The sequence below is a fragment of the Capra hircus genome, chromosome 22 (assembly GCF_001704415.2).
Source record: "Capra hircus breed San Clemente chromosome 22, ASM170441v1, whole genome shotgun sequence".
NCBI classification, from domain to species: Eukaryota; Metazoa; Chordata; class Mammalia; order Artiodactyla; family Bovidae; genus Capra; species Capra hircus.
Window position 1 is genome coordinate 14,396,141 of NC_030829.1, and position 24,542 is coordinate 14,420,682.

The 24,542-nt window shown below is 49.4% G+C and overlaps 2 protein-coding genes across 8 annotated transcripts in view; one reads left to right on the plus strand and one right to left on the minus strand.

Moving 5' to 3' along the window:
• Positions 1 to 6,571, plus strand: part of TRAK1 (trafficking kinesin protein 1) — a 96,936-nt gene extending 90,365 nt beyond the window's left edge. For 5 of the 7 annotated variants that reach the window (XM_018066986.1, XM_018066987.1, XM_018066989.1 and 2 more), the window contains 2 exons: positions 603 to 705; positions 3,712 to 6,571. In XM_018066986.1, the coding sequence (XP_017922475.1) occupies positions 603 to 705; positions 3,712 to 4,510 (902 nt within the window). In that variant the 3' untranslated portion in view covers positions 4,511 to 6,571. The other 2 variants (XM_018066992.1, XM_018066991.1) reach the window with 2 other exon arrangements.
• CCK (cholecystokinin) lies at positions 17,568 to 23,545 on the minus strand. Its single transcript, XM_005695576.3, has 3 exons — positions 23,439 to 23,545; positions 22,170 to 22,385; positions 17,568 to 17,976 (listed from the first exon to the last, which is right to left on the minus strand). Exons 2-3 carry the CDS (start codon positions 22,381 to 22,383, stop codon positions 17,843 to 17,845), a joined length of 348 nt encoding a protein of 115 aa, XP_005695633.2. The 5' UTR covers positions 22,384 to 22,385; positions 23,439 to 23,545; the 3' UTR covers positions 17,568 to 17,842.

The window sequence follows — 24,542 nt, forward strand, 5'->3', positions numbered from 1 at the left end:
GCCCTGGGACTCTTGCCAGCAACGTTGTTGCTGAGGCAGCTGAGGCCCCATCTCCCTCCCTGCCGACCACAGATAGGCAGTAGTGGAGCCAGCTTCCTCGAGCCCCTTTTTGTGTAAACTGAAAAGGGAGCCCATGAGCCTTGCCCTGTTTCTAGGTGCAAGTGCCCCTCCCTGCTCTGCACCTCTCCCCTCCCCTTGGCAGAGCTTGGCACCTATCTGCCAATGAAAAGAAAATTAAAGCAACAAAAGAAGGAAGCTGGTTCAAATCTCTGAGGAGGGAACCCAAATTTACCCCCAAAGGCTCTTTGGCCCTGCAAACTGGATCCACTACTGGCCAAAGAACGCTGATGGGAAACCCTGTCTGGATTGGGTTGGAAGCTGGAATTCGATGCTCTGCATGCCAGTGCTCAAAAGTGTGGTTGTTTTTGAGGGACCACCTTCGACCCAGAACATTCGCGTTTCACCTTCCTCGCCCAGATCCAGTTTACAAGGTAGCTCATCGCTTCTTGCATCTGTCGAGGGCCATGCGGGACTCTGACTTTTCTCGTGGGAGTACTTGGATGCAAGGACTATATTTTGTTCCTCCCCTCCCCCCAATTTAGCCCACCACCCTGGGAAGTGCATGTCACAGACCAACTCCACCTTCACCTTCACCACCTGCCGCATCCTGCATCCTTCAGACGAGCTCACGCGGGTCACACCAAGGTAAGGGACCCAGCCGCGGGGTGGGCAGGGTGGGGTGAGATGGGAACACTCCCTGCCAGACTTAATGTCAAGGAAAGCTGAAGCAGAAAGAGGGTTGTTCAAAACCAACTCCAGCCAGTGGAAGCATCTCTCACCTGTTCAAGTCCCATCTCTTTTTTCAAATCAAGACCCCTATTGATTCATATCCAGCACAGAATAGAGAGACCTGGACCCACTTTAAGTTGCCTTCTTCTTGGCCATGAAAGATTCTTAGGCCCTGCCTCAACCAGCTGAAGTTCAGGACACTACCGCAGGCTCCAAGGCCAAGTCTGTTGGCTTTTTGCCCCCAAATTTGCCAGTAGAACACGTTCTTTCACAGAATGGTAATGTGGTAGCCCTTATGCCTCTGGAAGTGGCCCCAGGAACCATGCATGCATCACAGCCACACTGTAACAACTGAAATGATGATACTTGAACAGAGTCACATGCTTGGTGTGGTCCATTTCCCTTGGGTGCCTCCAAGAAGTTGGCACCATCTGACGAGAGGACTTGTATGGCCTTGGCGGGGTCGGGGGAAGGGTCTGCTTGACTGGATTTCAGGCCTCCCAGAGCTTCTGGTGAAAGGGAAAACGGTCTCCCGCAACATGGGGGTGTGACCCCCCCCCCTCAGCCATTTTCTCTGTGGTGCGAGGTGCCAGGGTGAGTGGAAAGTATCTCATAGGAGGGAGGCGAATTGGGCCAGCTCAGAGGGAGCAGCCACCCCAAGGAGCACCTTCAACTATGAATAATTCTCCACAGGTCATGTGAGGAGGACGACGAAGCAGCCCCAGGCCCTGTTGAGCTGAGAGCAGATGTAGGGCAGAGAGTGAGCCCACGGGCAAGGCAGGGGGTGAGCACACCGCCAGCAGGGCCTGCCTGGCAGGGCCCTGTGAAGGAGCTGTGTGTGCACGTGTGGCCGCCACTAACCCGCAATGTGGGCGTGGATGTGTCTCTGTGGTTGTGCCTGGCTAATTCGGCCTTGACAGCAGATACCCCTAACCTGTCTAAACACCCCAGTCAAGCCAAGTGCCAACACTAATACAGGTCTAACCAAAGTTCTTACCGGAAGGGGATCTTTAAATTTTAGCTTGTCTCCATCTCCCTTTCTGTCTCTGGAGAACCTGGCTTCCCCATCCCCCAGCTTTATGTTTGAAGAGATTGTGTTGAAAAGCAATGGACAGAGCTTCCCCTTGGGAGAGGCTGGTGCCCTGGCACTCTTCTGATGGTAGCTGTAGGACTGCACCCCGGCCTTCTTCTCTAAGTCCTTACGGCCTCATCAGGGATGAAAAAGCCTGAGAAGTAAGTAGCAGGAGAAGGCTTTTTGCCTGAGTTTGAAAGAATGGCAGCCTGAAACAAAAATGGAAAATCTCCCTAGAAGTGATTCTGTGACCAAGTACAGATTTTTTTTGCCCTCGATTGCTTGATCAGTTTTGTAGAAATCCGCCTGTGCCTTTTGAAGACCCACTTTTTAGGCTTCAGGATCTGCTGTGGTTTCTAATCCTGTGTTCCTCTGAGTGGTCCCCACCCACCAGCATCCCCTCTCCCGAGCTTGTGTGAGACGGGCCTATTCTGGGTTCCTCACCATGTATAGACCGACCAGCGGTGAGGTCACCTGAGTGTGGAGCCAAATGACGCCGCAGCTTGTACTTGGCTTTTGACCTGTCCTCCCACAGGAGGGGTCCCTGCTCCACTCATTCTGGGGATCTGCCCCAGAGCCTGTCCCCTTCCTCCCCTTTCCCTAAGTTGGTGCTTTGTCCAAGGTATGTGGCCCATCCCTTGCCAGGCTGGGGAGAGGGGGCTCTATCCCCCTGTTCCTGGGGACCACTCAGCTGCCTGTTCCCAGGGGCACTCGAAGCCCCTGCTGTATCCTTAGGTAGGTGCCAGGGCAGGTCTTATGAGACCATCAGGAGGGATGTTTCTGTGCCCCTCAGCTGCTCATCCAGCAACAGCTTAGGGCCTCCGTGCCTGGGGTTGGGGGGTGCCTCACTCCATCCCTGTAGCAGTTGTGTGAAGAGGGACTCTTCTGGTTTCCAGGCAGACAGCAAGGCATTTCCCACAGCTGCCCTTTTTTTATACTTTCTGCCCTGACTCTCCTGACTGCTGAATCCCAGCTTCTACAATATAGTGGGCCCTCAGTCATATATAAGTGGACAGAGGAATCTCTCCACTTTCCTATAGTAACCAGGTTGCACCACCCAGTGGGCCTTTTTCTAGGTGGCTCTTTAGATGAAGGTCTGATGATACATGACATGGCTCCATCTGTTCCCCTGTCTCTACTCATCAAGGTGGACGTAGCACCCATGGGAAGAGTACTGAAGGGCAGCAGGGAGCAGAGGAAACAGTCCTGTAGTGGGAGTCAGGAGCCTGGGATCTGCTGCTGACTTGATGTGCACCTTCCAGCCTCAGTCTCCCCATTACCCGGGGGCCCTCTACCAAGGTGTCCCACTTGCTTCAGCCACACCCAGAATCAACTCTCATAGCCCAGAGCCCTGGTTAACATCTTACCTCAAGGAAATGGGTACCGGGAAGGAGTGCAGGAATTGGAGGGAATTGGTAGAGACAGAGCGCCTCTCTGCTGCAGGGCTTTCTGTCTTATCTTTGGGGTCATTCAGACTTGGGTTCGAATCCAGGATCTTCCACTGAGTAGCTGAGTGTGACGTTGAGTAAGTCACCTAATCTGAGCCTAATTTCCTCACTTGCAAAGGCAACAGTTGTACTCACCCTCTAGGGCTGAGAGAAGGGAATCACGTGCAGCTTCCTGTTGATGTAAACCTCCCCCGCCCAACTGCCCCGATTCAGAGACTCCACGGCCTCTACAGATGAGAGGGAGGATCAGACATGAAAAGAGGCACCCAGGGACCTGGGTTGGAGGAGTCCCCTCAGTATGTCCCAGGCCTGCCCTTCGTCCCTTCAGGAGGCTGGCCCAGACCCTTTCCTTAGTTCTCCTGGGCATTTTCTGATCAATGACCTGTTGTGTTTTCTTATCAGCCTTAACTCGGCCCCAACTCCGGCTTGTGGCAGCGCCAGCCACTTGAAATCCACACCAGTGGCCACGCCATGCACTCCCCGGAGACTGAGCCTGGCCGAATCCTTCACTAACGTCCGTGAGTCCACGACCACCATGAGCACGTCCCTGGGGCTGGTGTGGCTGCTGAAGGAGCGGGGCATTTCTGCGGCTGTGTATGACCCCCAGAGCTGGGACAGGGCCGGTCGGGGCACCCTCCTGCACTCCTATACCCCCAGGATGGCCGTGATCCCCTCCACACCACCAAACTCACCTATGCAGACGCCCACATCTTCTCCACCTTCCTTTGAGTTCAAGTGCACAAGCCCTCCCTACGACAACTTCCTGGCTTCCAAGCCAGCCAGCTCCATCCTGAGGGAGGTGAGGGAGAAGAAGGCGGTCCGGAGCAGTGAAAGCCAGACCGATGTGTCTGTCTCCAACCTCAACCTCGTGGACAAAGTCAGGAGGTTTGGCGTGGCCAAAGTGGTGAACTCAGGGCGAGCCCACGTCCCCACCTTGACTGAGGACCAGGGACCTCTCCTCTGTGGGCCCCCAGGCCCTGCGCAGGCCCTTGTCCCCAGAGGCCTGGTACCCGAAGGCCTGCCCCTCGGATGCCCCACTGTCACCAGTGCCATCGGTGGGCTCCAGCTCAACAGCGGCATCCGACGGAACCGCAGCTTCCCCACCATGGTGGGGTCCAGCATGCAGATGAAAGCCCCTGTGACGCTCACCTCGGGCATCTTGATGGGTGCTAAGCTCCCCAAACAAACTAGCTTACGGTGAGGCTGGGAAGAGGCCCTTCCCCTAGAGGAGACCAGGCTGGCTCCCGCCTCCCTCTCCTCCCCGTGCCCTGCGCACACTCCCTCTGCCCTCCTCTGTCCATCCCCTCCTGAGCTAGACAAATCAACCTCGTGCCTAATGGGGGCAGAGTGGAGACTCTGTAAAATGTGTACATAGGACTTGGAGACCTGTATCCGCCCTGCCCTTCCTTCAGATCCTGCAGGAAACGCCCCAGCAGGGACATCACTCTCTTGAGGACCTTGCCTATGCTGGTGGTCGAGGGCAGGAGCAGCCGGGTGTCTTTCCTTCTTCTTTCCTTTGAGAAGCACTGAAACCCCCAAGTGTGTTCTTTCTTATCCCATGGATAGGAAACCAGTGAATTTGTGGCTGCCTGCCAGAGCCACACATCCTGAGCTGTCAGGTGGCACAGTGGTTCTGCCACGCCGGCGTCACTGGGCACCTCACCTCTCCCGCCCTGTAATAGCGTAAGGGGCCTCCGTCCGCAGCCACATGCAGTTGCCGTAGCTTTCACGATGGAAGAGTTAGTTGTTCCTTCTTTCTGGGGTCCCAGCTTCTCTAAGACCTTTACTGCTCGGCCCCAACGGACGGTTGCTTCTTTTTTTTAACCCATGACTTTTCCTTCTTATGCCTTCAATGCGAAGTCATCCTTCCATGTTTTGTAATCCACTGTCAGGCCAGATGTCTGACCTGAAAGAGAATGTATTTACACTCCTGCACCATTTGGCAGCCCCTGTGTGTTCTGTGTGATTTACTTTTTCCGTTGTTTTTTTTTTTTTTAATATATGCAGGGGAGTAATGGTACTAGATGGGAAGTCGCAGTAAAATGTTCTCTCTATGGTTCTGTGACACCAAAATACAAGTTTCAGACACACCAAGCAGCTAGTGAGATAGCAGCTTATTTCTGGGACCCAGTGTCACAACCAGTTGATTAAGACTAGACCCAATGTGACTTTAACAATAGGACCTTAAGGAAAAGGGATCGGGGGAAAGGTGGTGAATGAAACTGGTCAACAGTGAAAGAGTAGAAACACAGCCAAAGGTAACACCACACCAGTTCATGGAGAAACAAGGCTTTGGTGGTCCGTTGGTTCTGGTCTTTACTCTAGACCCGACACCCTTGAGCATATTCTCCCACCTGTGGTCTTCTGCTGCAGCCATTTGATACCCACGTGTTTCGCCCTCTTGTTTCAGAAGAGTGGTCCTAGAAAAGCCCTTCATGTCCTTGTGCCACTTTCCATCCTTAGGAAAAGGTAGAGGTGTTGTGAGAAGAACCATGAACAAACAGGGAGCCTGGTCCCATCCCTGTCATCCACTAAGTTTCAAACTTTTATTTATTATTTGTGTGTGCTATATTTTAAACAAACGTTCTCTGTCCTATCCAGCTTGGTCACAGTGTGTCTGAGGCTTTCCAGTCCAAGCAGATCATTTATTTATCCTGAGCTGGGGACTGTACATCACGGTGCTCTGTGGCCATTTGTTCCAGATGTTTATGGAAGGATAACATCTTATGCAAGTAAAATCATCATTTTGCAGCCCCCATTCCCTTTTTCTTCCACCTCCTTGGCAAAGATGTATCCTTCAATTGAGTGAGTGTGAACTTTTGTCCACAGAAGATACTTTGAGAAAGTTCCCAGGAGCAAGCTTCAGTCCCATGATTTCAGACTATTTATTCTCTGACCACGAGGGTGTTGGTTAATTATGTTTTCAACTCTCCTCTCTGTGGTATGTGTGCACTCACTGCACGGAACTTATATCTTTTTATTTGAATGTATTTTAAAGCAGTAGGTAGAATAACAAAGGAATATGAAAACCATGGACGGAATGGACCATTTTATGTATTCAGAGAGAGGAGCTACTCATCATCACAAAGGAAATACCCGTGTAAAATTCAGCAATTCAGAGGTTGCAGTATTTAGTATAGTTAATAAATGATCAACATTGTGCAACCACTACCAAAAAGTGTATCGTAATGCATCCAAAATCAACAATAAAATTTTATTTGCTGATGAATACCAATAAAATAAGTTCAAATGATGGAAACCACACTGTTATTGATTTGTATTTTGTTCTTTTCATCAAGGAGTTGATATCTGAAAGACATGAGGGATTCAGCTCTTGGGGAACTTAAATGAAAGACATATACTTCTGTTGTATCCCACCTTTCTTTTAATGTAATACTTTCCATTAGATAAACTTCTAGTCAGAGCTGGAAGCGCTCTCTCACTTTTCAGGGCTGTATACTACTCTACTGTGGGTCCGTGCCTACTGTGAATACATACACACCCCCATGAACCTTTAAGTTAATTCTAAACTTTCAATATCACAACGCTGAAATGAAAAAATATTGCGTATATGTAATTTTCCACATACATGAACTTACCTATAGGATAAATTCCCAAATAGATGTTGTCAAATTGCCTTCCACAGGACTTGGTTGAGATTTAAAAACCAAGGACAGTGGAGGATCACTAGATGAAGAAGAAAATGTCAAAAAACTTACTGTCATTTTAATGTGTGGAAGCAGTGAAGTAACCCAAGCAAGCATAGTGTTGGTGGTTTCAGTGGCATGGATTTCAATCAAGTGCTGCCATTTAGTAGTCCTGTGAACTTGGTAAGCCACTTCTCTTTGGGTCCTCCATTTTTTTAACCTGTAAATGGGAAATCCCTTAGGTTACTGAGCTGAGGAAATATATTTTGAACATCTATGATGGACCAGACACTGTTCAAGGTAGTGGGGACATGGTGATAAGTGGTCGATTTCTCTCATGGACCATACATACAATCTTTTAACAGCAAAGAGATGACCAAACATGGCATAATAAGGGCTGTAGAGAGAATTGAAATAGGCTGATCTGAGGGACTAGGTGGCTGCTTTGGGCAGTTGGGTAAGGCCTGTCCAAGGAGGGGGTATTTGAATCGACCGTGTGAGCTCTGGCACAGGAGCATTAGTGCAGAGAGAGCAGCTGCTACAAAGGCTCAAAGGTAGGAACGCACTTGGTGTGTTTGAGGATTAGAGAGCAGATCTGTGTGTCTGTGTGCCAGTAAATAAGGGGTGAGTGGTTATGATAGAGAAACCAGTGTTCATCAAATTGTCCCATGTGATGCTAATGTTTCCCAGCCACTTTGCAGTGGTCAAGGTACAGGATTATTTCTGGCCAGTGGGCTGTGAGCAGAGAAAAGGCCACTCATGATTTTTCCTCTCTTGCTCTAAATTCAAGCATTGAAATGGTAGTGTCACAAGTTGGTGGAGCCATCATCATCCTGGGTCTCCAAGGACCCATGAGACCTGCCCTCCCACGTTTGACATATGCTCTGAAGGAGAAACCAACTTTCGTTGTCAAGCCAGTGAGGTTTTAAGGTGCTTCATCAGAAACCTTGGAGCTAGGGCCCAGGTATGTTTCACTAAGCCCTCCAGGTGATCCTGGGGCTCACTAAGCTCTGAGAACCACTGTGCCAGATCAGGCAGAGTTTGATTGGGTGTCCTGCCATGGGAGGGGCCTCTGTCTCAGAGGCTCAGGGAGGCCAGGCAACTGTAGCTATAGCCACCATGCTTGAAGGGGAGAGAGAGGGAATGAGTTAATCTACCGACTGGTGCAGGAAGCCTCTGCGACAAGGTGACCCTGCATCTGGGTTTCCAGGATGAGTAGGATTTGCCAAGTAGGGAAGGCATTCCAAACAGAGAGTAAAGGTATGGAGGAGGGACGGGAAAAGGAACCTAGAATGCATACTTCTAAGTAGAAAGGTGAATAGAAGGACAACAGAGTTAGAGAAAGCACTATTTTACAAAACTAATTTATTTAGACAACAGTGGATGTTAAAACCATTGGGTAAGACAGGATAAAAAAAGTGGGTATATGCCTCCCACAAGCTGGAATGAAAGCTGGTCACAGAACTTAGATGCTTTCTGAGGAGAAGTTGGTGGAGGTAGAAAGTTATGAATTACCTGAACTGACTGGGAGATCATAATAGGGATTAAGTTTAAAAAAATTTTTTTTTAATTAAATTTTTGCACATTTGGGCTCCTGGCTGGAAAACAGTATATCCTGGGAGGATTTATTTTCTTTGGCCTGTAGAGGGCACTTGGAGACAGCAGAACCTGAAGGAACCTGCCCTGATGGTCCAATCCTAAAATCAGATGGGTATGCGTTTCCCTGAAAAGTATCGATAATTCAAGGCAGGCAACTGTCCTAGTAGAAATATTGACGAAAGTCATGAGGCCAGGTGAACTGAAGGGAGGCATTCATAAACCAGGGGATGGCATACACACAGGTTTAGGGTATTAGTGAAAAAACTGAGCACAGGATGAGGAAGAAACCACCCCAAATAGCCTCTTGCCACTCCCAGGAGACACAGGAACGCATTTTTTAAAAAACAGTTTACAAAAAACTATTCTATATTAGGGTATTTCCATCTTTTGAAATGAACCCACCCCCTTTTAATATATCTTTCTTTTAAAATAATTTTTTATTCTTTGTTACTGAATCCAGGGTTGGGGTAAGTACTTGTTCAGTGGTACTTAGGATCTCACCATATGAAATCCCAAGGTTCAGGCTGAGCAAACTCTGAAGTTCCAAAGAACTGAAAACCAGAGAGGGAAAGCAGGGCCTTCAGCTTAAACCAGCAACATGGAGATTCGGCAGTGCCTTGAGCAGACGTGAAAGATCTCGGGAAAGAAAGCAAGATGATTACCTGAGAAAGCCTAGTCTGAGAGGACACACTGTGCTACCTTAAGGAGCCTGAATTTGAGATGAGACACAGCCCCACCTCAGGGAGACCCACTCTGAGGGAAAAGGCAGCCCTGACTTCAGGAGGTCAAGTCTGATAGGAGGATAGACCTTCATCAGGGGCTTCCCGGGTGGCATAGTGGTGAAGAATCCACCTGCTAATGAGGGAGACACAGGATTAATCTCTGGGTCGGGAAGATCCTGTGGAGTAGATGATGGTAACCCACACCAGTATTCTTGCCTGGAAAATTCCAAGAACAGAGGAGCCTGCTGGCTACAGTCCATGGTGTCACAAAGAGCTGGACACAACTGAGCAACTGAACCCGCACGTAGGAACCCCAAACTGAGGAAACAGAGCCCTGCCCTTGAGGAACCTCAGTGAGGGGAAGTACAGTACTCCTTCGAGGAGACCGAAAATGAAGGGAGACACAACCCTGAATCGAAGAGCCTAAGTTTGAGGGGAGACACAGATCTGCCTCAAGGAGACCACTTTGAGGAAACCCAGCCTTGCCCTTGAGGACCCACAGAGAGGGGGAGATAGAGAGCTCCTTCAGGGAACCCAAATCTGAGGGGAGACAGCCCTACAGCAAGGAGTGTGAAGCAGGGGGAAAATAGTTTTGCCTTCAGGAAGTCCCATTCTAAGAATGGAGCCCCATTCTAAGATGCAGCTGTTCCTCAGGGAGCCCCACCACAAGGGAATACATCCTGCCCTTGAGAATCTACAGTGAGTGGGAGACACGGCACTCCCTCAGGGACCCAGAATCTGAGGGGAAACACAGTCCTGCTCTCTAAGAACCACAGTCCGAGGGGGAGATACAGTCTTGCTCAGGGAGCTCCATACTAAGGGGAAATGCAATCCTGATTTCAGGGAGCCTAAATCTGAGGGCAGACACAGTCCTACCTGCAGGGAGCACTACTATAAGGAAACACAGCCCTGCTCTCAAAGAACCATAGTCTGAGGAGAGTCTGGCTCAGGGAGCCCCACTCTGAGGGAAAACACAACACCAACTTCAGGGAGACCCAGTCTGTGGAGAGATACAGCCCTGCCCTTGAGGATCACAGTGAGGGGAAGATATAGATTTCCATCAGGGAATTCAAATCTGAGGGGAGACACAGCCTTGCCTTCAGGGAGCCCCATTAAGAGGAGGGGATATAGCCCTTCCACAGCCAGAATCTGAGTGAAACACCCCTACCCTCAGGAAGTCCACATCTGAGGGGAGACAACTCTGTCCTTGAGAAGCCACAGTGAGGGGAAATCTAGCAATCCCTCAGGAAACTGGAAGGGAATGCATGCCCTACCTCAGGGAACCCCACTGTTGTGAAATACAGTCCTGCTCTCAAAGGGCCATAGTCCAGGGGGGAGATACAGCCCTCAGGAGCCCCACCCTGAAAAAGCAGTCTTGACCTCAAAGAAACCCAGTCTGAGAGGGAGACACAGAGCCTAATACTGAGGTTAGAAACAGTTCTGCCTCAGGGATCCCACTCTGAGGAAACACAGCCCTGCCCTTAGTAAGGGGGAGACACAGCCCTCCCTCTGTGAATAGGATTCTGAGGTGAGACATCACCCTGTCTTCAAGGAGCTGCAGTTAGAGTGTAGACACAGCTCTGCCTTCAGGGACCCCCTAGTCTGAGGGGAGACACAGCCCTGCCTGAGTGAACTTGAATCTAAGGGGAGTACAGCTTTACCTTTAGGGACCCCCATTCTGAAGGGAGATACAGCCCTTTCTCAGGGAGCCCCAAGCTGAGAGGAGAGACAGCTTTACCTCAGGGAGCTTCACTGTGAGGAAAACTCAGCCTTGCTCTCCAAAAGTTACAGCCTCAGTGAGATAGAGCTCTGCCTCAGGGAGCCCCAGTCTTAAGGAAAATACAGCCCTGACTTCAGGGAGCACAAGCCTCAAGAGAGATGGAGACCCTGCCCTTGAGAATCCACAAAGAAGGGGAGACACAGAGCTCCTTTAGAGAACCCGAGTCTGAGAAGGGAGACATTTCTGTCTTCAGGGAGTCCCAGTCCAAATGGAGACACCTCCCTACCCAGGGATCCTCACTATGGGGAAACACAGCCCTGCTCTTGGAAGAACCATAGCCTGAGAGGAAGATACGGCCCTCCCTCAGGGTGCCCCACTCTAAGGGGAAACAGCACTGATTTCAAGGAGCTCCAATCTGTGGAGAGATACAGCTCTGCCCTTAAGGATCACAGTGAGGAGGAGATACTGAGCTCCATCAGGGAACACAAATATGAGGGGAGACACAACCTTGTCTTCAAGGAGCCCCAGAATGAGGGGAGACACAGCCTTGCTTTCAGGGAGCCCCATTAAGAGGGGGGATATAGCCCTTCCACAATTGGAATCTAAGTGAAACAGCCCTACCCTCAGGGAGTTCTCATCTGAGGGGAGAACTCAATCCTTGAGAAGCCACAGTGAGGGGAGATATAGCAATCCTTCAGGAAACTGGAAGGGAATACATGCCCTACCTCAGGGAGCCCCACTGATGAGCAGAAAAAGATAGTCCTGCTCTCAAAGAGACCCAGTCTGGGAGAGAGACAGATAGGCCACACACAGCCCAATACTGAGATCAGAAACAGCCCTGCCCCAGGGAGCCCACTCTGAGCCCTGAGCTTGAGGAGCCACAGTGAGGGGGAGACATAGAATTCCCTCAGGGACCTGCAATCTGAGGGGAAATACAGCCCTGCCTCAGGGAGGATGAATCTAAGGGAAACCCAGGCTTGACTTCAGGGAGCCCCAGTCTGAGAGGAGAAACAGATCTGCCTGAGGGAACTCGAATCTGAGGGGAGATACATCCTGTCTTCAGGGAGCCCCATTCTGAAGGGAATTCAAGCCCTTCCTCAGACAGCCCAAATCTGAGAGAAACACAGCTCTTCCTTCAGGGAGTTCCAAGCGCTGAGAGGAGAGACTGCTTTACCTCAGGGAGTTTCACTGTGAGGAAATCTCCACCCTCCTCTCCAAGAGACAGAGTCTGAGTGAGATACAGTCCTGCTTCAGGGAGCTCACTCTGAGGAAACTCAGCCCTGCCCTTGAGAAGCTACAGTGAGGGAAGATATAATGATCCTTCAGGAAACTAGAAAGGGAGACACTGCCATACCTCAAGGAGCCTAACCGTTGTGAAAGATAGTCCTGCTTTCAAAGAGACGCAAATCTGGGAGGGAGACACAGACCTGCCACACACCTCAATACTGAGATCAGAAACAGCCCTGCCTCAGGGAGCCCACTCTGACCAAACACAGCCCTGAGCTTGAGGAGTAAGAGGAGTGAGTGTGCCTTCAGGGAAACTGAATCTGAGGCGAGACACAGCGCTGCCTTCAGGGACACGCAGTCTGAGGGGAGACACAGCCCTGCATGAGGGAACTTGAATCTGAGGGGACATACAGTCTTGCCTTCAGAAATCCCTATTCTGAAGGGAGATAAAACTCTTCCTCAAAGAGCCCAAATCTGAGGGAAATACAGCTCTTCCTTCAGGGAGCCCCAAGCTGAGAGGAGAGACTGCTATACCTCAGGGAGCTTCACTGGGAGGTAAACTCAGCCCTGCTTTCCAAGAGCCACAGTCTAGTGGAATATATAGCTCTGCCTCAGGGAGGGCAAATCTGAGGGTTAAAACAGCCTTGCCTTCAGGGAGCCCCATTCTGAGTGGAGATACAGCTCTTCCTCAGAGAGCCCAAAATTGAGGGAAACACATACCTACCCTCAGGGATCCCCAAGCTGAGGAAACACAGCCCTGCTTTCAAGGAGCCACAGTCTTACGGGGAGATACAGCCCTGCTTCCAAAACCCTAAGTCTGAGGGAAGCGGCTCTTCTTCGGGAAGTCCCAGTCTGAGGGAAGATGCAATGGTGCCTCGGGGAGCTTCAGTCTGAGGAAACACAGCTCTGCCCTTGAGGAGACACAGGGAGGGGGAGATACAGCGTTCCCGCACAGGGGTCACTTGCTGCTTTCATTCTCTCACTGCCTTCACAGGGGTTCAACCGTCAGTACGGTAACTCAGATCACACCAGTCGCGAGGCACTTGGCCAAGAGAAAATACCACCAAGACTTCTTCCAGCCCAGTGTGATCACAGAAAGAGCCCTGCCTCAGGAAACCACTCTCAGTCACACAGCACTTGGACTTCCCTGGTGGCCCAGTGGTTAAGAATCCACCTGCCAGTGCACGGGACACGGGAAGATCTCCTGTGCCAGTGTGCCACAGGTACCGAGCGCCCCGGCCCGGGTGCCTCCCGCTAGAACCGCCGCTCGGTGATGAGAAGCCAGGTGCTCCTCAAGGGAGAGTAGCAGGTCGGCTCTCTGCAGCTAGAGAAAGCCTGAGCCCAGCAACGAAGACCTAACACAGCCAAAATAGTAATAATAAAAAAATTAGTTAATTAAGACAAGAACACAGGACAGTCTGAGGGAGAGACATAACCCTGTTTCAGGGTGCCTCACTATGAGGAAAAACAGCCCCACTTTTGAAGAGCCAGTCTGAAGAGATACAGCCCTGCCTCAGAAACTCCAAGTCTGAGGGGAGCAGCTGTTTGCCAGGAAGCCCCGGTCTGAGGGAAGATACAGCCCTGCCTTAGAAAGCTTCAGTCTGAGGAAACACAGCTCTGCCCTTGAGGAGACATAGGAAGGGGGGAGATACAGCATTCCCTCAGGGTCGCTCGCTGCTTTCACTCTTTCAGTGCCCTCACAGGTGTTCAACCGGTAGTGCTGGAACTAAGATCCTGCAAGATGCGAGGGGCACGGTCAAAAGAAAAAAAAAACCGCCAAGACTGCTGGAATCCCAGTGTGATAACAGAAACAGCCCTGCCTCTGGAAACCACTCTCAGTCACACAGCTCTTGGACTTCCTGATGGTCCAATGGTTAAGAATTCACCTGCCAATTCAGGAGACACAGGAACATCTCACTGTCAGGCGCCACAAGTACTGAGCATCAGTCCCCTCCCTACCCCAGAATCACTGCGCGGCTATGGGAAGCCTCATGTCCGCAACAGTGAGTAGCACCCTCGCTCTCTGCAACTAGAGAAAGCCCCGGCAACAAAGACCCAGTGCAGCCAACATAATAATAAAAAATAGATTAATTATTTTAAAAAAAAAAGAAGAAGGAAAAACAGCATAGTCTGAGGAGAGACACAGCCTTGTTTCAGGGTGCTTCCTATGAGGAGAACAGAAACACAGCCCTGTTCTTGAAGAGCCACTGTCTGAGGACAAGATACAGCCCTGCCTCAGAGAGCTCAGGCTGAAGAAACACAACACTGTCATTGAGAACCACAGTGGGCAGGAGATAACAGCCTTCCTTCACAAAACCAGAAAATAAGGGGAGACACAGCCCTCCCTTAGGGAGCCCCAGTCTGAGGGAAGGCACAGAGCAAGGCAGAATTCAACAGGGTTTTCTAGGGGCAGGCAACTGCAGCACTGGGGGCCATTGGTAGCAGAGACCCACAAGCGCAGGCCAACGTCTAACGACCTTATTCAGAAGAGAAAAGCCAGAGAGGTGTTTTCTCCCAAGCCCCCCAGTACATAAATCCTTGGTCTTCCCAGGGACTTCTGTTTGTCACCTGTGACACTAAGTAGACTAGCAGAATAACAGCAACAGCATGCACATGACTCCTCACTCTCCTGGTTACCTAATTTCCAGCCACCGGTGGTATTCATCACCCTTGGGTCCCTAGTCTGTGAGAAGCTATTGCCTTGTGTGCTCAGCTGTATGAGTGGCTGACCCACCACAGAAATGGTTGTTTGGCTTGGGAACTGGGTTGGAAGATCCCTTCATTTGCATCAGCTGATGCCCAATCTCTGGCCCCTCTCTGAGGCTGCTGTCAAGGCCAGAGTTCTGACCAGCACATTACACAGGGGTGAAGACAAGGGGCTTACCCAGGTGTCAAATCCCTGGGACTTTAAGAACATGTATTGTGGTACTTCTCAACCCTTAATGGTGAAGGATCAGTTGGTTGCTTTTATTTTTCAAACTGATCTGTCATGGGCCAGTATTTTTGTAACGTGCAACAATGATAAGTTACAGAAAAAAACAAAATTAAATAACCCAAAATGCAAGACCAACTTCTTAATTACTAGACTCAACAGACATTAAATTACATTTCTAAAGTACATTATATGCACTCAATGGAACTTAGCATTTTTACTAATTTGGAATTGTTTTTCATTTCAGTTTTCCTCCACTCAAATCTGGAAAGCATGAGCTGCTCACTAATTAGAGGTAACCATAGTTACCAACTTGTCTTCAAAATACATTTAAGAGTTCCTTTTTTTCCTTGAGTTTAATTCTACAAAAATAATTTGTCAGTGGCTCTTGTTCCCTTTTCAGTTTCATTGAGTGATTTTCCAAACCCTTGAGCCTTTTGGCAGTCATATTAAAAGTTCCAATATTAAGATTTTTAAAAAATCACCCATTCTTAGAATAAACAGTCCGGGGCCCTGAATTATCTAGTTTTGAAACTTCAGCTGACTGGGAGGGTTAACTAGCAGGTTGGCAAAGAAGTGGGCCTGAATTCTGCAGATTTCAGTGTGACTTTCTACAGAGAGGAGCTGGCAACCACAGGAGTGGTTTTTTAAAAAAACTGTCCACTTGAGGGCATTGTAATCTTCTGTAGGGGAGGAATGGATGCCCAGTTCTTCAGTTCACTAAGTTACTAAGTATAAAGAAATTCACTGATACCTGATTTGCTGCCGTGGTGATTAGATGTCCCTTTGAGACTGGCTCCAAGGGCAGCTGCCCAGCTGTCCTGCTCCTTAATTCAGCCAGCTCTGCTGCTCTGTTCTATCCCATCCTTTGATTATTATTAGTATCTGCCATAATTCCTGAAGCACTGTACTGTGATTTTGTGAATCTCCCACTGGAGCTCTTGGTTGCTGTACCTGCCACATCAGCATAGTGCCTGACACAAAAGTGTGCTTCCATACATATTGTTGGGCCAGCGAAGGGCTTATAACAGTACACACAAGGTGATAAAGAGAGCAGTTGAATCCTTTTCAGAATGGAACTTGGAAAAAGATCAAACAATGTGAGTCACTCTGGCTACAGTCCCGAAGTGTTAGGGCAGGAAAGGCTTGAACTCTTGCCAATTCTGCCTGTTTCTATGTGCCCAGATCAGCATGTGAGCCATGGGAATGAAAAGGTAGAAAAGTTGCTAGTCTTGGAGCTTGATTAGATATAATATTCCACTTGTCAGAAACTTCTTGTGCTGTCTTGAGATTTTTCCAAACCAGAAGGCTCTTAGGAGTTATAGTAAAGTATTCAGAATTAAGATAATAAAATAAAATAAGCCACCCAATCTTAGAGAATACCCTGATGGCATGAGTGACTGGGTTTTTCAATTTCATCACATCTTGAAACAATATTTCATCAAGCTCCTAGAGTTCCATTAGAAACTACCAGATCCTGGTGGTCAAAGAGGATGCAGGAGCAGGCCTGGAAGACTGTGTGGGGGACTTTTCTTGAACTTAACATAACCTAGGACTAAAAGTGCAGTCTGGGGCACAGCAAACCCATCTCCAGGAGATGTCCCTTAGTTCTGGCTCAAGGAATAAAAAAGGGAATTCCTAATGGCCAGAGAGTATAAATATTTCTTGTTTTTCTTTTCTTCTCTTTCATGCCACAGCCCCCTGGCAAACACATAGGCACAGTGGTAACAGTCAGGCATGAGCCTGGCCACGGCCAAAACTGAGGAAGAGGCAACTGGCTCTTGGATAGGAGTAGTTATGATCTCAAGAGGGTCTCATCAACCCCTATTGCTTTTTTTTCACTCACCATTCTTCTGTTACTCAGACTTGAACATGGGCCCAAATATGAGAGTGTGTGGCAGAACAGTATAACCAGAGCCAAGTTTTTGGGTGGAGGACCAAAAAGGAGAGTCCCAGGAAACTGGAAAGTTCTGGGGAGATTGTAGAGAGGGAGAGAGTAGCTCAGGAAGGCAACCCCATATAGTTGTTCGTTCATGAACTCCAGGCCTCGACCCCAAGCCACGCATGCTTGAATCTGGTCCTAACTGGCATATCAAAGACTGAGAACGAAAGTAACACGTAGACTACCATCTACTTCCCAGACCATCACTGGGCGGTGTCCAACTGATATGGAACCAAAATGCAGTGTTCCTTGTAAAGTGAATTAACCACTTTCTTTTCAGTGTCTGTCTCCTTTGGGGCTTCATGTCCTATTGCATCAGGCCACCTGGGGCCTTTGCTGGATAAAACCCAGGTCCCTTTTCTCTGATCATCGACTGCAGGGATTCTTCCTTCGGTCCCATACATCAGGAGTCCCTCCTTGAACTTTCTGAAGACTAAAGGACCTTTTGCCATTTGTAGACACAGAGAACGAGGAACAGAAGAAAATCACTTTAATAGCATTGTAACACATTAGGACTGGGGATCACAGATAAGGAAAACATTTTGTCGTCCTATTGTACATTTCTGCCAAGGTGTGAGGTTGTGTTGGACAATGATACAGACATATTTTTCACATTGAAAACTTAATAAATAGATACTTTAAATGTCAGACATCAGAGGCGAGTTATGAGTGTGATTGTTTTCTTATTCTGCCTCCTTTGAGTCAGGTGGTTGCTTCCTATCACACTGCTGAAGGCCAGGTCTTCTAGGAGGTGTATTCAAACTCCTCAGCGCTGCGCCGGCCAAAATCCATCCAGCCCATGTAGTCCCGGTCACTTATCCTGTGGCTGGGGTCCAGGCTCTGCAGGTTCTTGATCACAGACATTCGGCCAGAAGGAGCTAGGGGCAGAGAGGAAGGAAACAGGATAATTATATCTAAGAGCATCACTAGTTCCTATTGTAAAGGCAAATAATAGAAAAGACCAGGCAATATGTAACATACACCCTCTTAAAGGTATAAAAGAGGTATCAAAAGAGTGAGATTGCTGGGCCAAAACCTAAGAGAAAAGAAAGACCCATGTCTGTGTAAATGGAGAGAGGGTAGTATTTTCTACCTGTGGGTGTAGTTTGCAATCTGTAAGAATTTAGGTGAATTAATTTAGTCTCGCCTTTCATAGCTGAGACCTGCCTAAGTTTTCCTACTGCTCAGGGTGTTTTCCCTTATATAGCAGGATTTCCTCAGTAGTACCCATCTCTAAAGTTTACCCCTTAAGGGCCTTTCCTGGTGGTCAAGTGGTTCAGGCTCCATGCCCTCAAGGTAGGGGGCATGGTTCATTCTCTGGTTGGGGAACTAAGATCCTACATGGCAAAAAAATAAAATTTACCCCTTAATATCCCTGAGCCTACCTGACTCTTGTCAAGGTAATGTGATGACAATATTTTGATGTTAGAATGGCTTTTCTAAAATGGAATCCAATCTCACTGCTAGATAAATGCTGTTTTAAAATTATTAATTTGAAAGCTACCTTCTTTTTCTAAAAAAAAAAAAGGAAAAATGATGTTGAGAAAAAGGCACACTGGCAGATTAAAATCTTAGCATCTCAGTAACACTCAAAGAGGAGAAGGCAATGGCACCCCACTCCAGTACTCTTGCCTGGAAAATCCCATGGATGGAGAAGCCTGGTGGGCTGCAGTCCATGGGGTCGCTAAGAGTTGGGCACGACTGAGCAACTTCACTTTCGCTTTTCACTTTCATGCATGGAGAAGGAATGCATGAAACCCCAACCCACCCTAGTATTCTTGCCTGGAGAATCCCAGAGACAGAGGAGCCTAGCGGGCTGCCATCTATGGGGTTGCACAGAGTCGGGCAGGACTGAAGCAACTTAGCAGCAGCAGCACTCAAAGAAGGGTGGGCAGAACAGAGGTAGTTTAGTTGAGCCATTTTGACCAACATGCAATCATTGAACCTGAAATGGGCCCACGGGGATAGGAGTTGAGTCCTTTGGAACAGGATGAGTCCGGGTATGATTCATGTTGAGTGGGCAGTGCCATGATGAGGGCATGTGACTGTTCTGGCCCACAGATCATAGGCCCCGGCATCCTGGGGATAAAATCAGTATCATACCTTCTGTTGTACAAACCGAGGGGCAAGAACAGTCCCTCAGGGATCTCACTGGGCAAAGCCCAAGTGGCTTCAAGAGCAGAGGCTCACTCGATGGTTCTTATTTTATTGGGGGCCACTGTGTCCCCACTGCTCACAATGCTGGCATTGAGCCCTTCTGTACAAGGCTGACCTTGCCAACTGCTGCCCAAGCTGCATCAAGTTGAACCACAGCTTATTTATTGATGACACTGCAGAAGTAGGTATCCTGATAATCAAATAAAGCTAGCTAAATTAAAAATCAGAAACAACCCTATGGAGCAATGTCCCCACCCTTTCTTCCTGTGCCCTCTCTTTTCCCTCCCCATTACTTCTCAGCCTTGGGACTAAGCATCACCCCAGCACATTCCAGCTCTTTTGCAGGGGTTGCCAGTCTATGCAGAGGAAATCAGCCTTTGCTGTTTATTTGTTCAACACATTTCAGATGAACGATTAGTCCCTGCATTCAGCAAAACTCTCAGACCCAGTTATCTGTACACAGTCACACCAAAATATGCCTCATCCTCCTGCTTGTTGCTGCTGAATGCCCCCTCCAAGGGATGAGCACCACTGGAAATGCCACCTAATGGAAGCAACATAGCAGCTTCAGTGTGAGCAGCAGCCTCCGTGGTTGTGGTCGGGGGCATCGTGTACAGTATGGAAGCTGTGCCTGTATCACCCAGAATTTCCCCATTCCACACATGGTTCTGTGTATTTACCAGAGTCCTCACTCACTTCCCCACTGCGTACACAGAGCAGGCACTTACAACCAGCTCACACAACTGAAGGGCCTGGGTCCTTAAAACTTTAAAACTTGTAATGAGCAGTACAGCTGGGAAGCTGAATGGCTTCCAGACCCTTTGGGGAGGGCAGGACTTGAGGAAATTCCCAGCCCGTATGCTGCCGAGATGTGCTACCCATCTGGGGACTCAGTCTTCCAGAATCCCAGCTTCCACACTGACACAATGAGGATAACAGACCCTACTTCACAGGGTTGTTGTGAGGACAAAGAGAGACAACACAGATGGAGCACCGGACTGCGCTGGGCTTGGGGCAGGTGTACACTAATAGAATTCCTTCTCTTCAGATTACTGACATCTCCATAGACAGTTCTTAATGATAAACTCCTGAGCTCTCCCCAAAAGGTGCATTATCTTGTTTAGAATCTTTAAGCATGGCATATACTACAGTTGATTAAATATTCACTGTGATCTCAAAATGTATAAAACAAAGAAACTGTATAGCTGGAGATACTTATTTCTAGTTCATATTTGTCAAATAGAAGAGAATTATTTTTTTTTCCCAGCTAGCACTGATCCTTGGTGTTGGCAGCTAAAGTTTCAAGTGATGATTCTTCCCATATGGGTTTGTTTGTCACTGCAGGCTGAAGGCAAAGGGCTGAGAAAAGACAGCAGGAAGGCCCTTCCAGCTAAGAGTTGTGGTATGAAGTCACTGTGAAGTGTCAGTTCTGGGGAAATCATTTGGTAACTGGCTTCTTTCCCAGAACAGTTTCTGGAGGATCTTTCCTGAAGGTAGGAAGGGGCTTCCAGATTATGGTCAATGAAAAACCTAGGATATTCAACCCATATCCAAGGACAGATTTTAAACTACTTTCAGACAGACAGTCAGCAGGAACCTCCAAATTTTCAGACATTCTCTGTCGTCTGTCTAATATTTCCACATCTTTCAATATAATTAGGAGGAAAGCAAAATAGAAGATGGTAGTTGGGACAATCCCCCAATAAGAGGATGAAATGTAATGCATCGTCTTCTATTTTTTTCCCTTCTGAATTGTCCTGGTCAAAAATGTCCCTTCTCACTTTCCTGTGGAATTGTAGGAGACTCTGGAGAGCCAAACCCTCTATTTTCTCCCCATTTCATCAAGCCACAAGTTAAAGTTCAAATCCAGGCCCCAGAATCCCAGCAATTAATGTTAAGAGAGCCTTGTGGGAAAGGAGCCCACCTCTCACCTCTCCCAGCAGTATTTGCTGGTTTATCATCCAGCCATATTGGTCCAATTTAAAACACAGCTTCACCATTAGTATCACTTTAGATAAAGTTGATAGGAAAAAAAAAAAAATCTGTCCCAGTTCAAATCATGATTTCTAAGGACCCCAGAGATGAATGAGCCTCCCCCTGAGTCTCATGAAGAGCTAGAAGGAGCCAAGGGGAACCCCACCTCATGCCCTCTTTACAGATGAGACAGTCAGGCCCAGGACAGGGACAGGGCTGTCTGTATGCCACTCAGCTACTGAATTGCTGAATTACTTTATTCCTAGAGAAAGATTCTGATGCTGAGGAAAGTGTGACTTGTTTAGCTCTTGCCGCATTTGGGTCTGTGTCTCCAACAGCAAAGTAAAAATAAACACATCTCTTGCTGGGTCATCATCTTAAACCACTGCTCAAAGAGGACTCAAAACTGCTCCTGATTCTTTCTTCCTGCTACATACTTCCATGAAAATTAACACACAGTCACTTCTTAGACTGTCGCTGTCAGCTCTCAAGTATTCTTACAACTGACCATTGCCTGCTAGAGGGTTTCCAAATGCAGTAGCTGGGCAGCTCCTGGGTCCTTTATATTTACAGCAGAGGGTGTTTATTGGATCTGCAAACTCTTTCTGAGTTAGTAATTCGCTCAGTAATCATCTTTTAATATCTTTACAATATGTTGAACCTAAACAGCAACACAGTGCCAAAAAGTTTAAAGAAAGCTTTCTCTTAATAAGTTAAGTCCTGCCCCCTTCCCTCTCAGCTTGCTACAAAGGAGGTACAGAAAACTGCACTGTCTGGGGCAAGCAGAATCAGAGAAAAGAAAGTTAAAGACCTTTCACCTTATCGTGTTGCCCAAGTAACCCTTCACTCCCCAGGAGTCACCCACCTTCACCAGCCCGATGGCAGAGAAGAGGGTCAGGCCTGGAGGCAGAAGGGAGGGACAGAGAGGCGGCCTGCGTACCTTTCCGAGCCTGCTGGATGTATCTGGCCAGCAGCGCTCCCAGGTGTGCTCTGGACTCGTCGTCCACCCTCGGCACCGCCCTCAGCTGCCTCCGGGGCGCCTCCTCCTCCTGCTGCGCCCGAGGGCCCGTGGGGTCCGCGTGAGGCATCGGCTGCGCCAGGGCGCCCGCCGCCAGGACCGCCATCAGCAAGCACAGGCGCGCGCCGCGGTTCATGGCTGCGGGGAGCAGAGGGAAGGGGACGTGAACGAAAAGGTGGGGCATCCGCGGGCTCTTGAGGAGGGTCGGACACCCAAGGTACAGAGAAGGGGGCTCAGCCCAAAGGCGCGGGGCTCCGGATCCGCCAGGCAGGTGCCAGCACTAGGGAGCCGGTGACCCCAGCATGCGCGTCCGGGCGCACCGCGTTCCTCTTTGGGGTGAACCGCAGTCTGGGGCCCGGGAGTGGTGTGGGGGACGGAGAGAGACCCTGTCCTCTGCCCTGTTTAGCAGAAGGAATGTCTTCGGTTTTCCTTTAGTTTGAGGAAGTGTTACAGCGTCGTCTCTCTTCTCCTAACTGGAAAAACAAGAGATTAAAGACAGGTGAAAATTATCCGAAAGGGACGACTCTGTAGGAAAAATAAGAGCCTTGGTTTTAGAAAAGAGGCACCTTACCAGAGAGCTAAGACGCTTCAAACAGGGAAATAAATGGTGAAAAACTGAGAAGCACGGCTTGAAATATGAGACCAATACATAAAAGCCGTATTTTTCAAGTTTCCTCAAGGTGCAAATGCGAATTGGCAAGAACAACTATGTAAAACACAGGCAGGCTTTTAAAAAAATCAGAAATCTGCGCTCAGTCCTCCGGCGTCCGCCAAGCACCGCTGCGTTTTAGATCCGCGCAGATAGAACACTGGGATAGTTCTATCCCTCAAACCTTGAGTTTTCCCGCAGCATTCAGAAAATGAATTTAAATTTAAAACCTCTCGGTAGTGTATTTGAAAAGATTGCAAAGTACACTGGACCGCTGTGTAACATCTAGCGAATCGCAATTTGCCGGCTAACCCGAGCAAATAGACGCTCCAGCGTTGCCTGCGCTGGAGAACAAAGCAAGCGAGTAGAAGTCTGTAAACCAGCCCTATCCACCCAGCCCGCACTGTCCTTTGTGACTTGGAGAAATGTCTTTCGAGCTGTCGGAAAGAAGACACCGTAAACAGTAAAATGAAATGGAAGGGGAACAGAAGTGAAGAATCATTCTTCGAGGACACTTGGATCCCCGAGAGCCGGGAACCTACCTTCGGAATAGGACGCAGCCGGCTTCGCGGTCCAGCCAGAGCAGCGGGGGAGCTGAGCCAAGTTCAAGGTAGGCGGGCAGGAGGCTGCCTCTTAAATAGCCCCGCCTGAGTCGTTGGCCAGTCATCTGTTTACCCAGTGCTGACGCAGAGGGTAGCGGCACGTGCTCCGAGGGCGGCCGCCGGGGCGACAATAGATTGAGGTGGCTGCTTGGGGGGTGGGGGGGCAATGGCCCTGTGGAGCCGGGTGGGTGGCGTCAGCCGCGTCTCGGTCGGGGGGACTTCCTCCCCCAGCTCCGTGCACCCCCTCTGCCTTGCCCATTCCAGCGCGAAGCTCCCCGTCTTCAGGGTGGGAGACCTAGGAATGGGACTCTCCTGCGGGATGGAGAAGCCACCTCGCGCCTGCAGTTCGCTTTGGGGACCAGAGGCGCGGGAAAGGAAACCCGGGATAGGATGGGGTGGCACTAGACAGCGCTGGGTGTCAGCAAAGTGTAATTCTGAGATGATGGAAATGTCGGCCCCTCTTGGAGCATCCCAGGCTGCTCTGGTTTTTTAACTTTGTTCTCAGCCCCTTGATCCCAGGATCCCGAGGGCAAGGGTCCCTGGGTGAGCGAAAGGGCTCCTCCACGGCTGGCTGCGGGTGTCGCGGACTCTGTTACACGTAGCTGTGAAAGGAGGATGAGGCTATTGGGCTTTGCCCGGAGTTTGGGAAAGGGCTGTGTTTTCTTCCAAGCGGAGCTACCTCCTGCCCGCGGCGCCCGCAGCTCCTGTCGCCAAGCGGCACCAGAGAGTGTCCCCAAAAGCCCCTCAATCGCCGTTCCCCTCTGGCATCGGCATCCGCCAGTCCCATCTTTCCCAGCTTTTACACTTGGGCCGGTCCCCGCCGTCTTTGAAATAAAGACCTCGCTCTTGTCACTCACCCCCCTAGTGGGGACAAGGGAGGCGCCGCGGCAGCTGTGCGCCCTTCCCTGCGGGGTCGCGCCCCTGGCCAGTGCGCCATAGGGGTCTACACCCACCTCCGCCCTGAAGCCCTTTGGGTTAGAGTCATCTAGTTAGTGCTCCAGTTCTCCCGGTGCTGCAAAATTACTGACAACCCCATTTCAGCAA